At 40.5% G+C, this 18,342-nt stretch overlaps 2 protein-coding genes across 3 annotated transcripts in view; both read left to right on the top strand.

The window, feature by feature from the left end:
- The window catches only part of LOC126651271 (deubiquitinase DESI2-like), a 62,420-nt gene extending 58,960 nt beyond the window's left edge, over window positions 1-3,460 (top strand). The window contains exon 8 of the mRNA XM_050336993.1: window positions 380-3,460. Coding sequence (XP_050192950.1) covers window positions 380-622 — 243 coding nt within the window. The 3' untranslated portion in view covers window positions 623-3,460. The remainder of the gene's footprint in view (window positions 1-379) is intronic.
- A 1,618-nt stretch (window positions 3,461-5,078) lies between these two features.
- The window catches only part of LOC126651272 (cytochrome c oxidase assembly protein COX16 homolog, mitochondrial), a 46,918-nt gene continuing 33,654 nt past the window's right edge, over window positions 5,079-18,342 (top strand). Inside the window, exons 1-2 of one of the 2 annotated variants that reach the window (XM_050336994.1) lie at window positions 5,079-5,172; window positions 16,813-16,890. In XM_050336994.1, coding sequence (XP_050192951.1) covers window positions 5,113-5,172; window positions 16,813-16,890 — 138 coding nt within the window. In that variant the 5' untranslated portion in view covers window positions 5,079-5,112. Of the gene's footprint in view, window positions 5,173-12,840; window positions 12,864-16,812; window positions 16,891-18,342 lie in introns of those variants that run through there. The other variant, XM_050336995.1, reaches the window with a different exon arrangement.

Raw genomic sequence — 18,342 nt, 5'->3', positions numbered from 1 at the left:
AAATATTTTTCCAAACTTTCTGAGCTACTTGGAAAATGAATGCCATTGTCTTGGTTGAGAAGCACCAGCAGGCCTGTCCTTTTATCCATGGACTGCTGGGAGAATACAGTTGCCAAAGCCACTGAGAGCCATGAACTGTTTTCCCTGGTCTCTGCTGTGATGCTGACAAGAGCTATGGCCAGCAGGGCTCCCTGTGCGTGTTGAGCAGTTGTATAGACATTTGCAGTTACAGCTGCTTCTGACTGCAGAAGACACTTCTTTCTCTTCTGAGCAACAGGGAACTCACTGTGCTATGGCGGTGGTGAGGATGGGGATGACATAGCCTCTATGCATGTGTTTTAGTACTATTAACCATGTTCCTTTTTGGTTTGCTCCACAGATATTATGTGGGAGAGAGATACCCCGCTGGGTGAACCGCCTGGCCTACTTCAGCTCATGCATCCCCTTCCTCCAGAGCTGCCTCCCCAAGGAATGGCTGACCCCAGCAGCCTTGCAGAGCCACATCAGCCTCGGCCTCCACAAGGAGGAGCAAGGGGACACAACAGATGAGGAGTCACCCTCCACCTCCGCAGCTCCCTCAGCCTCAGGCACATCGCGAACCTGTAGACATACTCGGGTCTAAACTGTGCCGAGCTTGCCCCCAAAATAACATCCATGCTCTCTTGTTCTATTTATTTCTCACACCCTTTCGCACACATTGGTTTCTTTCTTCTTCAGTGGACAACACAGGGGAGGAAAGACTTTCTACTTCAGTCCCTTTTCCAAGGGCTGCCCCTACAGTTGCTTGGCAAAATGACTGTGAACCCCAACACAGAACTGAGGAGTGTGGTGACTAAACTAGATACTCCTCACAGGGCCTCCACATGACCCTCAATCCACAGAGAACTGCTAAGTCTCTCAGGCATGAGAGCATGCATATGGGCAGAGTGCAAATACTGTGATGTTCCTTCTCTGGAACTGTTTTATCTTTTTATCTCTTCTACTCACCCATGTAAGCCCAGCAGTCTCTTCTCCATTTTGGCTGGGTTTCCCCTTCCCCTATGACAAATCTCCTGCTCCTACCCAGTGAAGGAACCAGAGCCAGAACTCAACCTTCTCATCTCTTAGACCAGCAACAAATTCCAGTTAGCCCCACCCCTTTTGTAATTATCAGGTTTCTAACTCATGTGAAGGACAAATGAAAGGTGCTCCTATTCTACAACCACTGATTTTCAGTTCTCAAATTTAAGAGCTCAAATGACTGTCCTGCTCTTGAAAATAATAACAAAGAACCTAGAAAATGAATGTGTTACTATGGCTTTTCTTTGGGGTCAAAAAGAGGATAGGGCTGTGGTGTTTAAAGGCAGCTGCTAAGTAGATGCAGAAATGACTATTGACCATATTCATGCTTTTCGGCTCAGACCTCTCTCAGTTGTCCTAATTCTAGGTAATGTTCCTGGTTTCCTTTTTTCCCCATATTCTCTGGGGAATCTCTCTCCTAGCTGACATTTGCTGGCTATATTTCGAGGAATGGCCCTTCTGAGCCCAATGAAAAGGAGAGTAAATCTGTTGGGAGGGTCAGTATTTCCTTCAGATTTTCCTCCTGCACCTCTCCACAGACCTAAAATACGGCCATCCTTCCCTGGCCTATTTTTGAGCCAACCCAAAAGGTAAAACATAAGTGGTGAACCCAAAGAAAGTCAACCTGTTCCTTTCTCCTCTCTTTTTGGAGGTGGAGGGGAAACTTAGGGCCACATCTGGAAAGCGCAGATAACCCTTCCAATGCATGGGCCACCATGGTGCCTTCCATTGTGTGCCCTATTTCAGTGGCATGAAAAATGGGCACAGCTGGCTACTGGCCTCTCCAGGCTGGCTCCTGACAAGAATCTTTGGATGTATTTATGGATGTATTTATGCTAATTCTGACAGCTAATAAGAAAGCAATGGAGGAGGAGAGGACAAGTACACTAACTCTTCTACTCAATTACCTCACTAGGAATTCTAGACAGGAGATGCAGGAAAAAATCAAAAGGGAAATCCAGGACCCCTCTCTCCCTTGCAACTCCTCTTGGCTATACAAAGGAGGACAAAAAATGAACAGGCACCATGTTGAGAGGGGGTTGCCATTTTAGAAATGCTGTTCTCAACAGCTGCTGCCAAGTCAGGACTTCTACCCTTCACTCAGAAAAAAAACTACAGGCCCTTTTTTTGGTCACAACAGCATGTTAAATCCAACCAGCTGTTTCTTTAGCTCAGGTATATAGAAGCGTGTGCTTTCAGGGCTGAAGGTCTTGGCTATGATGTACATCATGTCTGCACAGACAGTGCTTAATGGTTTGTTACATGTGCATGGCCTTAGTGAATCAGGAGGCTCTGGAGAGATCTGCTGGATGGAAGTGTAGCTCACAGGATGGCCTCACACCACTGCCTCCTGAAGTGATGCATGTTTGGGCAACAAAACCATTATAACATGCCTCTCTTTTTCATCCTCTGTACAGATTGCTGCAAGTTCTGTACTGAACTAAAGTCATGTTCCTTATTAACCTTGGCTGCTGACAGCTAGTGCTGCACTGTGAACAATTCTGCAGCTCCTAGTAACCACTCCAACACCAATCTGACTACTGTGGTTTGTCCAGGAATGTTTAATAAGATTTCCATCCCGATCTCCATGCCACTGCCCAGAAACCGTGTTATGCAATGTACTGTTTCACTCTATTCCCCTGCAGTCGTGGTCATTGCAGCCTAAACCGGCAGTGCAAGCTTCATTTGTCTGAAATTTCCAGGGTTTCTGCCAATAGCCAGCAGCACATTATGTGCAGTGAATTTTAAAGGTCCTTCTCCAGGGAAAAGTGAGAAGAGGCTTTCCCAGAGCTTTTGTCTAGGCCAGGGAAACTGCAGTCAGAAACACCTAGTTCCTGTTGTTGTGACAAAAGCCAGCCAGCCAGCCGTCACCCTTGTGCTTCTGCTCTGCACCTGAGCCCCAGATAAAGCATCATGCACACATCTAGGAGAGAACTAGGGCTCCAGAGGCACATTTCACACAGAAAACCCTCTTGCAGTATTTCACAAAGGAAAAAATACTTAACTGGCTGTATGGCAACCTGGAGAAGAAAACTGCATTCAGCCTCCTTGGGGACATGGATATGTGCTTTAAGTATTGGCAACAACACTTGAGGAGAGCTGTAAACATCATAAAAAACCCCGTATGTTTGTTTACCTACTTTTATGTTTGTCTGTCTGTTTATGACAGTAGGGGTCACATCAAGGAGTTATCAAACCTCTGCTGTAAATCAAAACCAGAATCTATTCCAATCTTCAGAAGTATTTCTCCCCACCCCTCTGTGTTCAAGGTGATCAACCAAACAACAATGACAAGAACAAAGAGACACTGTGGAAATAAATTATATATTGATGATAGTTTTACCTCTGTAATTTAACAGCATTTGAGATTATTAAACATGAAGACATTTTAAAATCCTAATTTACTCTTCCCATTATTACAAAAGAATTGTTGTTACTATATAATTATGTCATATTTGTACTTAGTTACACATTTGCTTTCTCTTGCTGCTTTTTCTGCATAACAACATGGGAGAATTTTAGATACCAACAGTTTTCAATGAAAACAAAAAAACAACTTACAAATCTTAACTGCCAGGACTTTTGGTGCCCTTTTAAAAGTTGGGTTGAAAGGGCACCAATTTCGCAAATGGGCACCAGCAGCTGTGGGTTATGTCTCTAACAGTATTCAGGTGGGACGGTAATACTGAAGGTGGGGTTACTCTAACACTGGAATATTAGAGGTACAAAACTGCTTCTAGGGAAAGTAAGAGAAGAGGAAAGTAAGTAATAACCTCTTTTCTCAGCATGTCTTTTTCTATAGTAGCAACTCTCTTAGTTTCAGGATATTATTTTTACTGATTTCTTTTTGGCCTTCCTCTTCCCAAGTCTGTGATTTGAGGCCTATATCTCTCAAACTGTTACAAAGTGTTAGAAGGAACAGTTATGCTTTCAGAGGCCCCGAGTGAACTGGTTACCCAGCACTGAACTGTGCTCTGTGATAAGTTCATCCCAGGCTCAGCGCAACATGAGGATGGACATAAATCTGTTCTCTTGCTCTCATTGCTCCCAGCTGACAGTTTGCATCTCTGGAATTCAGACTCATGCTGCCTTTGTGTTACTGAGGTACTCAGTAGAACTAGTCATTTCCTGCTATATTATTTTTTTTATTCTTCAGTTCTGTTTATTTGTCTCTAGGCTGGTAAGGCTCTCAGAACAAGTTAGTGGACACAGGATTGCAATAATATTAGCTCATCTTCTTATTATATGTGTTTGATTTTCTTCTCATTTTAGTTCCTGTATATGTGCTGGCTTATTATCATGTTCAGAAAAGTATCGCTGCCAGTTCCTTGATGTGATTAATGGGCAAGACCAAAGGAAGTGATCATCAGTGTTTAATTTTCAAATGTTTTTAAATTACTCTTTGAGTTGAGGCAGCAGGTGCCCTGTTCCACTCTGTCCCGGCTCTGCTTGCCATCAAGCAATGACTTGGATTGTGAAAAGCCTGTGCAGTGTGACTCGGGAAGTACGCAAAAGAGGAGCTGTCATTCTTCTGTCTCCATTCTGCCATTGCCACAGGCTACCAGAACATGGCAAAACCTCAGGCTATGGTAATATAGGAAAACATTGCAGCCTGTGCCTGGAGAATATTTGCTCTTGTCTCTAACAGGTCAGCGCTCCACCATTGTGAATGGGGCTGTAGCTGAGAGGTGTTAGATGCCGTGGCGGATGGCACGGCACATTTAATTCCTATCAGGTATGAGTAACTATAGACTCTAAATCTCAGAGTAAGGCTGTCTGTTGATGCCGTTGTAGCCAACTTTACTCTGAAACATAACCCCTATAAAGGGGTTTTTTTGTTCATTTTGACTGGGATAAGGGATAACACAGACAGTGTGATCACGGCTCCCACGGCTCAGGCTGCGCAGCGGAACCAGCGTTGGTGGCCGCGGCGGAGCGGCCGCTGTGCCGGCGGATCCGCGCCGCGCCGGAAGCGGCGGGGCCAGGCCGGAGGCGGCGGGGCCGGGCCGGAGGCGGCAGGGCGGTGCCGGGGCCGCGGGGCGGGAGCGGGGCATGGAGCGGCTGCGGAGGCTGTGGAGGGGCCGCACCATGACCTTCGGGGTGCCCCTGCTGGTGAGCGCCGCGGGGCGGGCAGCGCGGGCCGGCACAGCGCAGGGAGCGCGCTGCTGGTCGTGGGGGGACGGCGGCAGGAGGAGTTCTGCGGGAAGGAGGAGGGGCACGCGTGTGGCTGGTGGGCGCTGCTGCTGTCCCCCACCTTGTGCCCGGAGAGGGGATGAGCCGTGGGTCCGCTCTGCCCGGAGCTCAGGGACAGGGTTTTAAAATATACCCCTAAAGGTATTCCCAACTGGAAGATGAGGAGAATGCATCTTGGTGTTGGTTTGTTTTTGTTATTTATTTATTTATTTTAATTTATGGTTTCTTTATTTACAACACCATTTACATTTTTTTTTTTCTTACTTGCTTTAGCTTTTCAATGGATTTTGAACTGCAGCGGCACTGTTTGTCTGATAATTTGTACATCTAAATAAATGGAAAGAACTGGAGTGAAATGAGTTGATGGGTTATAGTTACAGTTGTGCTCGAAGGGGTAAGTGAGGCACAACTTTGTAGAGAGCAGTCGAACTTAGAAAAAAATCAGTATTGTCAAAGAAATAAAACAAAATCATAAGACTCTCTCATACACATTACCTCTGTAATTAGTGCATGATAGGTTGGCCTTTCCGCTCCCAAGTATCTGTGTTCATTAAAGGAAAAATGAAGCTGTTCACATTGCTTATAGATAAAAATTCAAGAAGGAAGACAAAAGCATCACCAAGGCGAGCATGGTTTCTGTTTATGCAAGTCATGTCTCATTTTCCAAATATACAATTGATTTGCAAAAATTAAAGACATTTTAAGGGGGATAAAGAATAAGGCAAAGGATAACTCCAAAACTCTTATAATACTGCTAGAGAAATTTATGTTATCTTTCTCAAATATTCAGCAGCATGCCTTAGAAAAATGGAGTGGTCCAGAGAAGGACAGTAACACTTGTTAGAGTTATAAAAGTTTAAGACCTATTATTTTCAAGGGATTTTACACAGGTTCTAGAGTAAGGATTTTCAGTGGAAATTACTAATGCAGTTGAATACACTAAAGTATCTTTTCTGAAAATACTGATGAAGGCATTTGTAAGAAATGGAAACGGTTAAGCCAAACAGAACAACAAAGTAGTGTGGTAATACCACAAGTGTGAATCATGGGCATCCGCAACTCCACTCCCTGTTATTGCAGACAACTTCTTCCTATAACACCTACGTTAAAGTGACCAAGCACAGTATTACAGCTGTTTAGATATCCTGCTGCATTGATGTAAACCTAAAAGGCTGGAGATGTTGAAGATGAACTTTAAAGACTAGAGGAGAGCAAGCTAAAAGGTAAAGCAGACATTCCACCTTTAAGGAATGCTTGAAGGAATTGACTTAATTTATTTTAGAAAAGTTTGAGCAGTTCTTACATATTGGCAGTGGTGATTGGTTTTCATAATTTGGGAAATTACCAAATGTTAGGGAAATAGTACTCTTTGTTAAGAAAGAGCACTTGTGATACATGCATTGGGTTCTTAAGAAGAGGTTGAACAACCATCTGGCTGCAGTTCTGCTTCAGTGCTGGAGCCAGGACTTCAGCTTTCCAGGCCGAGATAGGCCTGTGTTTGTCCTTTTGGCCATCCTAGTGTTTTTGCATGATTTGCCATAGGTCATAGCAGAAATTTTTAAGACTGATTTCTCTGACTTTTACTGCCTAATTTCATTCCATTCCTGTTACCAGAGCTCCTTCCTCCAGACACAGTATTACATAGAAAAATATCCTATTATATTTCTTTCTAGGGTTTCATGTCTCCCTGCCTTAAAATTATTCTCCCATGTGAATACTTCAGAATGTTTCTATATTGCTGCCCAAAGGCTTCCCACGGAATAAGAAAAAGGAAAATTCATGCAATTCGTGTCAGTTCTCCAGCTGTCTCGTGAACTCTGAAGGCATTTCTGAAGCTGAACAGAATTGTGCTAAAAGATCAATTACAGCAAAAAAGACAGTGAATCTAGGCACAGAATCAGGAGCATGCCTTTGCAGCCCTTTAAGTCCTGCTGAATTTGTTAATAATACTGAAACCAAAGGTTTCTGTTAGATTCTTGCATTCTGTATGTAATTTCTTTTTCACTACACAGGAACAGTACTATTCTTCAATACTGCTGGACTTTTCATAAGTACCATATTTGCTTTTTTGATGGAAAAAATAATCAAATGGCTGTCATATCTTGCCTCTTTACACTGCATTTTTGAATGAAGAATCCCTGTACCAGTTTTTCTGAAGGCTTCAAGGTTAAAGAGATCCTCATTCAATGGTAGATGAGTGTCTCAATATACAACCCCCCAAGATATATGTTTAAAATAGTCTTACTTTTTAGTGTAAATTATCTTGATGTTTTTTTCTGTGGTGTTTTGGGCTCAGGGCTGTTATGGTATTTCAGTGGAGAAGGAATTTTCTTGGCTGATCTTTAAACCTCATACTGACAGCAACTTTCAGAGTAAGATGTGTAAATCACAGTTTTCAGTCATACTTTCTCAGTAGCTAAGAGTGTTTCTTTGTGAGCACCAGCAAGACTCTAGGAGGTAGGACTTCAGCCTTCTGGAAACCTCGATTTGTGAATTTTCCTTTAATTCTGTCAACTTTGCAGATAAAATATCTCTGCATGGCATAAAACAGTAAACACGCAGGAGAGAGTGATGTAACCTGGTATGGAATATCTTAACAGCTTAAATGCTACTGAGTGAGTAGTCCCAAAGCATTTCCGAAGGTGGTAACATTTCTGTAGATGTTGAGAGGAACTCTAGTGACCTTATCAGGTGTGTCTAAAATTTGCTGTTATGATGATGGAGGACTGTTCCACCTCTGTGGTAACTTAAGACTCTTTGACAGCTATATTTTCATCTGTTTTCTATCATGATAATGGGAACTCTTTCCTTGTCATATGAAGCTTAATTTACAAGTCTTCAGCATGGTTGTATTACAGAAGAAGATGATCAGTCTCTGCTGCTTTAGATTCCACAACCAGCTCTACCTGACCAAAAAGGATGTGTCTATCAATGTCATGTTGCTGCAGTGATGCTTCTGTAGGATCCTGGGAGAGCATGGCTCTTTGGTCTTGCAGCTATTAGATCGGGTGTCAGACCTTTCTCGTGAGACACCAAACATGTAAGGTTACTTCTCCAGTGCAGTTAGGACATTTGAAGGTTGTTAAAAGTTATTTTTTCTGACAAGTATAAATGGTTGCTCTGTATTATTGTGAAAACAGGTTTAAATTTCAAAATTGCAAAGCAGTAACAAGTGTAAAACACATATTAAAAAAACCATTATTTTGCATGATCACGCCACTTTCCAAAACTTGCCTTTGTGATTCTGCCTCTGATTCTAGGCAAGGATTTTTCAAGTTCTTTAAGTTCATTTGGTGATTTTTATTGCACACCTAAAATAAGTATATTGCATTATGTATGTAGTAAGGCACATTTTCAGATTTGCACTATGTTTCAACATTCTCTGTATTTAGAGCTGTATGTTCTGACTTCATATTTCTGTTTCAGTTCCACCCCCACTCCCCCATCCTGTAATAACTACTTTTACAAGTACTTTGCTTCTCCTTCTGGATCTTGTCTTTGGTGTTTTACGTGGTGTGCCTGGTGTTGCCAAAGGAGAAGATGGGGAGGCTTGGAACACTGAAAGATTTTTTCTATGAATAAATATGTTTCTAAAATCTACTTCCATCAATGTTGATGAATACAGACTACAATGCTATCAACATTGCTGCCTTGAATAGTGCAAGTTTACTTTGATAAACACTTTGTCAAGAGACACCAAGAATGCTTGTCACACAGGACAAGAAAAAAGGTCAGACTTGAACGAGTCCCTAACAATTCTGCAGCAGTATGGTCAGTGCTTCCAAACACCAGTAGAGAAGGTCAGTGGCACCTCAGGCTCTTGTTAATGAGCCAGTTGTTTTGACAAAACAAACACCTCTTGCAGATAGCAGAACATGAAATTACATGACTATGGATTAGTTTTGTTCACTGGTGAAGTCAGGGTCATCTGGGAGCAAGGACTGATGCCCAGAAATGTTTTGCAAATATTCTGAAATGATACTATGCTGTGCTGTGAATCGTTGAATGTGAAAGTTTTACAGGGTTAATGGGCTGCTTTTCCCCCACAGATTCTGGAGGATGTCCCCATAGAAAGATGATATGAACGCTGAGAATATGGAAGTAATCATGTTTGAGATCTATTGCTGCTATTGGTGTCTATGAGTAGCAACTATTACTACATTATCTTCTGATATTGTTTGAAGAAGGATTACTGCAATCAGCATTTTTCACTTTTAGATATGTCAGTGTTATTGTTAACATCTTTCAAAATATTATTGCCTTGAACAATTCATAATACTGAATTGCAGGACTTTTATTGATATCTATTACTTCACATAACTTTACAATAAAATTTAACATACACAGAACAGTTGATTTAAATGTTAATGCACTTCTGAGAGATGAATAGAAGTTAACATTTACCCATGAGAAGATAATTCTGATTTCTAATATCTGTAGATAAATTGTGATTGCCTGTAAAAGTTTCAAGTATTACATTTGCAGCCTAGAAAAGCAATAAATACAAAACTGGTTTTAGAATTTTAAAGCGGTTGCCCCCAATCAGTGAATAACAAAATGTTGCCTCTATGCTTCAGTGACTCATATTGTAAATATTGGGTCTCTAAGCCTTATGATGAGGTATGCCTTCAACTTCTACTGTGCTTCTGCTTTGCGTCTCCTGTTCATCTGTGTGTGTTTGAATCCACAGTGTGGAGCTGTTTGAGACAAAACCACCCCCTGGAACTGTTTGTGCTGGTGTGGAAGCCAGTGTTCAAGCTGAATGGGCTTCTGTGGACTGCAGTTTGTGCAGTCTTGAATGAGTTGACTTCCATCTTTCAGTTGACTGCCAGCTCTTAAAACTTCTGGGTTCACCTTTTGAATCAACAGCTTAAACTTTTTCATTTTTAATCTTAGAGAACTGTTTTCTAGATATACGTGACAAACAAATAGGCACTCTTTAGTACTTGAGATTTCCCCTCTGTTTCATTTTAAAACAGAGTGTGTATTTGCGTTGTTTAATGCTGTTAGAATGGACACTGTTAGATCTGCCACTTGGGGGAACTGAGGTTCTCTTCTGAACCTCAGAACAGAAACAGAAGTACAGACTTGCCTATTTAAACTGTGTGTGTTTAGTCCTGCTCTAAGTCTCCAACATTTTCAAGGCTGTTGATGGTAAAAATGTAAGATTAAATGTTCTATAGAGTAAAAGTTAATCTTCATTCCATGTCCAGGATTGTCAACAGGGAAATATTACTAGTTGTGATTTTTTATGTTCTTTAGTGTGGATTTCAGTTCACTGCTGTTTTGAGCTGGGCCTAATACATCACAGGAGCACCAGCTTGCCACTAGATGTAAACAGTTTCTCACTGTACTTCATTACTTTGGCTAGATTTGAACCTGTGAGTAGTGGGAATGATGATTTTAATAGGGAATTGAAATTTTGGCCTTTAGAAGCTTATGGAGAAAATGAAGGTGGTGTTTAGAAACTGCAGCTTGACCACCAGGGCAGACTTGGTTTCAAACAGCTGCAGAGTGAAATTCCCTTGTCTGACCAGCCCAAGAAATCTGTGTAACTCAAACAATAATGCTGGGGCTGAAAAAGCCCTTTTTTGTTCATGCTCAGGTTGAGGAACATACAGGTTTCTATCTCTTTTGCATTGTTCTTAAATTGGTTTCTATTACATGCATTTTCTGTGTTTTAAAACCTGTTATGAATCAGACATTCTAATAAACAAAGGTTTTGTTTTCTCCTGAGACATTGAATAGTAACACTGAAAGGTTATGGGCAGTTTTTTTGGTTTTGTACTCTGGCCTATAGCCACTCATATTTGCAATCTTTAAAATCATTGCTTTGAACATGATCTTACACAGAGCCAATTAACCTGATACCTTGGGCCAAGTTTAATATTCTGCACATGTTCTGCATGCTGTGAAAACTACACTTTTCTGCTTTATCAGTCAGTTACAATTGGCTGCAGTTTATACCAGCTGCTGTCCCGGGTTGCCAGCATGGGTATCCATCTACTGGCATATTTCATTCTTTTTTGAATGTAATGCAGTTCTGCCTTTCTACAGTTTGTCAATCCTAGTACATGCATTAAGTCAGAGCATTTCCTTACTTGATGTGCTTTTGAATGAAATAACTACAAATGGATGCTTGGTTTTGGTTTCTTTTTTTCCCCAAAGGAGGCCTCCGATGTGAACTAAAAATTAATTCAGTTTTTTGCAGACAAGAAGTAAAGATAGACGCACTTCTACTTCTGTCGAGGCTGGGAGAGGATTTAGTAAGTTTCTGAGAATTTGCACTGTTTTTCTCTCTTTGCAGTTTCAGCGTCAGAGCCAAGTGTAGGAATGGCTGTGGGAAATAAACTCTAGAGAGTTAGAGCTGGCAGAGGGGGGCGCTTCAGGTTTAGAGGACTTGCCTGGGTCTTTTCTGGAACTGGCAAGTTGCCCTTTTACTTTATTTAGGGAACAGAAAAGAGACTTCAGTCTTCTGGACTGCCAAATTGCCATCTTTCACCAGTCTTGCACTGCACATATGACAGTTCTTTAAAAAGGAAACCCCAAAACTCTTTGCTGTGATCACTGCAAAGAAAATAATTTATGACTGCTCTAGTTCTGAAGCTCCTGATGAATAGCTGGAGAGTTTTGCAGCAGCAGTCTTGAAGAAGAGGGTAGAAAATTACGGTGTTCCTTCTCCAGTGATATGTATCATAACATTTTCTACTACTTCATGATCTGTGTTGCCAGCACTAAACATTGTGATTTGGTTAATTTAGGGATTTATGACTTTGTAATAATCTGGCCTTCACAATTGGTATTGTAGTAGGAATGGCTTTCTCTAACAACAGGGATGCCTGTAACGTGGCAAATTGCTGGTGCTGTCAAAGAAATAAATTCTTGTTGTTTAGTTAACCCAGTGAAGTGAAGTTGGCCGCTTTAGATTATGCAGGAAACTAAAAAAGTAGGGATCTGTTGTAAGTCTTAAGTTCTGCTGTTATGAGCCCTCACTGACCATCTATTGTAGTTGGTGACAAATACAAGTATTTCCCATTCTAAGATGTGGTTCAAGGGATCAGTCTGATGCCATCCATAACTGATTGCATAACATACTTCCCAATGGAGAAGTGAACAAATAGAATTTTTAAAAGAATGTTATTAAAGATAATTTTATGTCATTTTTTTACATAAAATGTTTATTGAGGTTGCTGAGTGTATGTGACAGATGGTGCTCTTATGTCACATCTTATCTTTCATTTTGTTTTGGAACATACAGGTCTTCCATGCATGCATAATTGCATTACAACATTGTGGGATTTTTTTTGTGTACTCACTGAAACATAAAGGATTAATCCAATGTGGGATCTTTACTGGGGGGTAGTGCTAGCAGTGCAGTTAAGCTGTTTGCTTTGGTGTTAAGTGCTGGCTAACTAGTATGGTTTATGATTTTTGCCTTCCTAAATTCAACTTCAGGTATAAAGGAAAAAGTGAGAAGTTATCATCATTTCATCAATCTGCTGAAAACATTCAAGTAACCAGACAGATGATGTTCACTATAAAATTATGGTTTTTTCTCTGCATTGTGAAGCAAATAAAAGGAATAGTTCCTTCACAATAGAAGAATGCAGGTATATATGAACTTTCCAGCTTGAATATCCTTCAGCTGCCAGTGCCTTAATATTTGATGATGTACATGAAGTATCTGTATGATTCTAAAATTGCAATGAAGAAAAATATATATTAATTTTCGTTATATGGCATTTTTCTGTTTCAGTTAACTGGAGAGTGAACTTGAGCCTGACTTAACTAGAATGTTGCCAACCTAACTGTTTTATTTATATGGTGCCCTGAATAGCTTCTCATGTCTCTTTATGCCTGGACTGATAGAACTGGATGGAACATGCTGGACTTTGCCCTTGGCTTACATTGAACAAATTTGCCCAATGTTGTGCTTTTTACCTGAAGAGTGTTTTGCAAGGAATGTACAGATTGTCTCTGTTTCACAGGTTGGAAAACTTGAAAAATATGTAAGACACATAGAATATTCAAAGCCAACAAGCTGATAATGTTGTTGGAAATTTTAACTTGAGTCTTGTCCCAGTTCTGATTATTTTGACTGGATACACTTGCAGTATTATTATTATTTGTCGGTAAATACAGTTAACTGAAATAAAAGTAGTGAGGACATCTTCCTTCATAATACAACAAAAGAGAAAGGAAACAGTTAAAACCAAGACTAGTATTTCTACTCAATGCATTGTCAATCACTGAGTCCTTTGCTACCTTTAATGGCATTACAATTGCATAAATTAATTTATACCTTCTTTTCTTGGCTTTTGAATACAGTTTTCACAAATGTAATTGAATAGCTGTCCACTGCTGCTCTGGCTTGTGTAGATGAATGTGATTCATGCTGTGATTCAGGGCTGTCAGCTGACTATATTGACATGCTGTTGGTTGATTAAGTGCTGAATATGACTGATTCTGGTCTGGTTTTGCAATGAAGTCAGACACCATGTTTGGTTCTTTAGAGCATTGGTCAAGTAAACTTGCAAACATTTATATTTTTTGTATGAATTCTGTGGTTTGGAAAATTATTTAAATCTTAATAACCTTCCAGCATTACAGTGTGTAATATTTCAGCATCATTTGTACTTTCTAACAGCATCAATGTGCTTTGTCTCAGCTTAACTAATGTTTCATTGTAAGATTCATCAACCATTGCAGTATTGGAAACGTAAGAGCGACTATACTGGTACTGCCTGACACGTGAAATGTGCCAACTTGCCAGGCTAGTTACACTGCTTGTGCTGTATGAAGAGCAAAGGACATCAGAAACCAAGTGGGTTTTTTCCCCTTAGTAGTATAAAGGTGGTGTGAGTAAAACTGCAGTGTCAGGTCAAAACCTGTCTACAGGAATTGAGAGGTGTGTGTATGTATCAACTTCTTTATTGTGTATAGCTGCAAATGTAAGATGCACTGTGTAATGGATGGTTGCTGTCAAACAAGTGATGGGCTGTGATGAGGCAAAAGGAGCAGTACGTGACTTACTTCATGCAAAAACCTTCTACTTGACTTCCCTTAGTTGCAGTGTCCATTACATAGTTTTAAATGATCAAAGCTGAAGAATATAATATTTCTTTTTTAGCTTGCAGCATGTCTTTGTAAGCCATGGGGCACCTTTTCCTTATGTTAAATAATAGTTGGGTTATGAGGAACAGGCCACTTTTTCATATTGCATCTCATAATGGTATATACTCTATGCAAGTTTATTGTTGGGGAAATTAATTTTTAATTGATGTCACAAGCAATTGCTACTTTCTGCATGGTTTAACGACTGAACCGTTTCTAGTGCAGTTGCTTTTGCCCTGCCATAGGCTCTCTTTGATAACATGCTCATATACAAAAAGGCTATAAGTTGTGGTTTTTAATAGCCATAAACTTGTCTATACCATTTCTGATTTCTGTTTATTAGGACTGAAAGTCTGTTAGCTCATTGGCTGTTAATTAATGTAATACTTGTTAGGACATTACATTATTACATTATTACAATGTCCTAACAAGTTTTAGGACTGGAGCCCCTGGTGGTCTAGTGGTAAAGGCGCCGCGCTATCACCGCGGAGACCCGGGTTCGATTCCCGGTCAGGGCCACTCCCGGGCAGGTGGGGCTCGTTAGCCCTTAAAGGCAACCCACCTACGTCCTGAGGACCTCGCTGCCACCGTCCAAGCTCGCTTGGCCCCGGCAGATGAACCTTAGGATTAAAGGGTGGGCTCAGTTCCGCGCACACTGTGTCTCACCTAAAAAATCCAATGTGCAGGCTGGAAGGTGTAAAGACCTTCCCCGGATCTTCGCTCGCGAAGACTGGCCATTATTATTACTTGTTAGGAATTAAAGAAGATGGGCTAATGAAAATTTATGCTGAGGCGTCAGCCATGTTAAAATTCTATTATAGTCTGATCCTTAAGACTTTCAGCATTATGTGTTACCATATCTTCAGCTGACAAATCTTCTGATTTGATTCAGTAAATATTGAATAATGTTCATATTCTTTTTAACCATTTTGAACAATTTATTTTCTGCTTCCTCACTTATTCTTTCTTACCAAGTACTGACACATGAGGAAGACGTTTTTTCTCCCTTGTTTTCTGTTGAGTATTTTGATGATCCAGTATTTGCAAGATCATCATTAATTCTTTGAAACAGTTATGACACAAGTATACTGCCATGCAGTTTTTAGTCATTTATATTTCTAATTGCTGGAAGCTAACTTGCTACTATATGATGATTTTCTGATTGGCTTTCTGAAATCAGAGTTCTGTGGCCTTGCAGCTGGGTCGTCCTATCGCCAAATTTTTGTCTCTTTGTTGTTGTTTAGACTTATCGAAAGGGCCAGAAAGAGGCTCTGGAGCCTTTAACTTCTGGCTATTGGTGAAAGGTACCTTCTTCTATGAACAGAGTACATTAATTCCTGGATACCACTGTAACTTACCGGCATCTGAATGTGTGTGGAGAGTGTTCACGTGGTTGTGAGTTGTTCTGCCTGCTTGATGGGAAATCATGCACTGTGCGACTTCGAGAATGAATAAATGTAGGTGGCTTTTTGTTTGTTTATTTCTATTTTAAATTGAATGAATATGGCTTTGTGGCCACAGTTACAAAACATGCATTTTGACTACCTGTGCAGCATAATTTTACTTCCACCTTCCTTAGAAGTGTATCTATGGCTGTGTAGCCTTTTGGCCTCCTGTGCGTCTGCCTTGAACAGAGAACAGCAGACAGACCGTCAGGTTAGAGCAGTAGCAAGAGGCCCAATTCTACAGAGTAGCTAGATTTCTTAGCTGATTTTCAAGTTTGGGTTTTGTTTTGGTTTTTTTTTAACAATGCTTGATCATTGTTTGGTCTATCCATTTCTAATGGTAAAAATACATAGTTTTGTGATAGCGCTCTGTCATAAGAAAGAATAATTTAGTGATTTCTTATGTGGATATGATGCTCCTCCCATTTCTCCCTTTATTATTTTTATTCATAAGCTTCACAGGTGTGGAGGGAATAGCAGGACAACTAAGGAAGCAGTAATAAAGGGGCAGGTGTGCTGGAAGTGATTTCTTAGCCTGTGTGATAATATATGATTGAACTTCAGCTACAGTCATGCTCTGTTCAGAAGCTTAATTAGATCTCTCAGCCTCAGACATCAGAGTAAGTCAATGTGACATTGTTACTTCTCTGTAGAGTTTGAAGATTTACAAGAATAAATCCTATGGCAGTGAGGTAGAGGTTCCTTTGGTGCAGTTATGTCAGGAAACCACATGGAGAGGGGAAGGAAGGAGTAGAAGGAGAGTAAGTCCCTAAAAAGTGTGAGTCATGTAGTAGCTGTCTTTGTATCAAGAAGGAAATCTGTGATATCCAGGCCCAGAGAATGGAAGAAGGCTCCTATACTTATCTTCCAGTATATTATTTTCTTCAGCTTCTGGTGTTTCTGTTGGAAGTAGGGTTCCTTGGTAAATCAGTTGGGCCAGTATGCAAAGTGTTCTTTTTCATGATAGTCCTAACACACCTATTTTTCTTTTTGTTTTCAGCTGTATCTCATTGGAGGATCTTTTGGACTCCGTGAATTTGCTCAAATAAGATATGATGTCCACAAACTACATGGCAAGGTAGTTGAAATGGTTTTATATACTTTATATTTCATTTTGCCCACGTACTGTTTTCTAAAGAATTGCTAGGACAAGCAAACTTGGTATAGGGGATTTGCCTTTGACTGCTGGGCCCTGGGGTACCAGCTGAAGCTCTTAAGCAGTGGGCAGAATAGGTAGAATAAAGGGGCTCACATGATGATGAAAATCCTTTTACTGTCTGTGATAAGGATCAACATAAATAATAGAAACATTTTGTTCCTTTGGTTGATTATAAGTGGCAATTCTGAATCCTCAGAAGGAAGTGTAGCACATCTAGAAGGAGGCTATTACAACGATACTGTGTGCAATTTAGACTAAGAAAACTGATATTTTAAAAGGTTCAGTTTTCAAACAGTACTTGGCAGTCAGTATATAATGTTAGATGATTTCTGGGGCTTGGCTCTGTGTTCACTGAGACAAGCAGATACCTTTGACATTGTGCTACATCCTGCTCTTTAAGCTCTGTGAGAGAAACAGGAGCTAGCATTTACCCAGTATGTCAGAATATACTAGATAGAAGAACCCTTTCTTTAAGCAAGCCTGAAACCTTCTGTCTGAGAAAAATAGTGTGTTTATTGGTGCTACTTACACCTCCAAGTGTAACACTAGTTTCAAATTGCGTATGAAATGATCTGAAAGGAGCATATTAGTTCAGCAGAAAGGAATATTGGCTTGCTTTCCATAGCTTGATAGCATGCAGCTCTACCTTTGCAATGCAGAGAGACTTTTTGGTCTCAGTGCTGCTGACTTTCAGGTTGCATTAAGCTTTTTTAAAGATTGTATGGCACTTTATATAAAAAAAAATTTCAGGACTCTGGTTGCTGTGGCTTTCTACTGTAGCCAAATCTTTGAGATCCTGAGATGTTGAGAGTTCGGAGAGTGCCTTGTTTTGTCTTAGACTCTTGTTGTGGGCTATCTAAATCACTTTAATAATTCCTTATTGATCCTTGTGTTGCATACTTCACAACCTGTGGTCTTTCATGCACCATGTGGCCCACTCCTGTTAAGTTCTGTATATGACATAGGCTGTAGACAGGGGAGAGTAATCTTACAAGTCTTTTCTCCAATGCTGTCTACTGGGTAACTATTTTCTATCAGTCCTAGTCTTATAGGACTAGTTGGAGCCTTTAAGTTTTTCTCCAACCAGATGAGGATCACAACAGGGGCAAGAATTTACCCATTCTGTTTCTGTCAGTTTTTTGGTCAGATTCATACTCAGTGAATTGCATTTGACTCCATGATTTGCGCTGCAGCTGGAAGCTGGGGAAAAACACTGTTGATAGTTGTGATCGTTCAGATCTATGAGGCTTTTTGTCCCAGCATTTATACTCAAGGGAAACATCACTGAATTAGTCAGTAGTACATGGAAGCTCTCAGTGGAATCTACTTCACCCTGGAAGCTAAAAGAGGACATCTGAGTTCTGCTCTAAT

This window comes from Myiozetetes cayanensis, unplaced genomic scaffold (assembly GCF_022539395.1).
Source record: "Myiozetetes cayanensis isolate MyiCay16 unplaced genomic scaffold, myiCay2020 scf6-25, whole genome shotgun sequence".
NCBI lineage: Eukaryota > Metazoa > Chordata > Aves > Passeriformes > Tyrannidae > Myiozetetes > Myiozetetes cayanensis.
The sequence above is the reverse complement of the archived record's forward strand: the minus strand, read 5'-3'. Positions and strand labels throughout refer to the sequence as shown.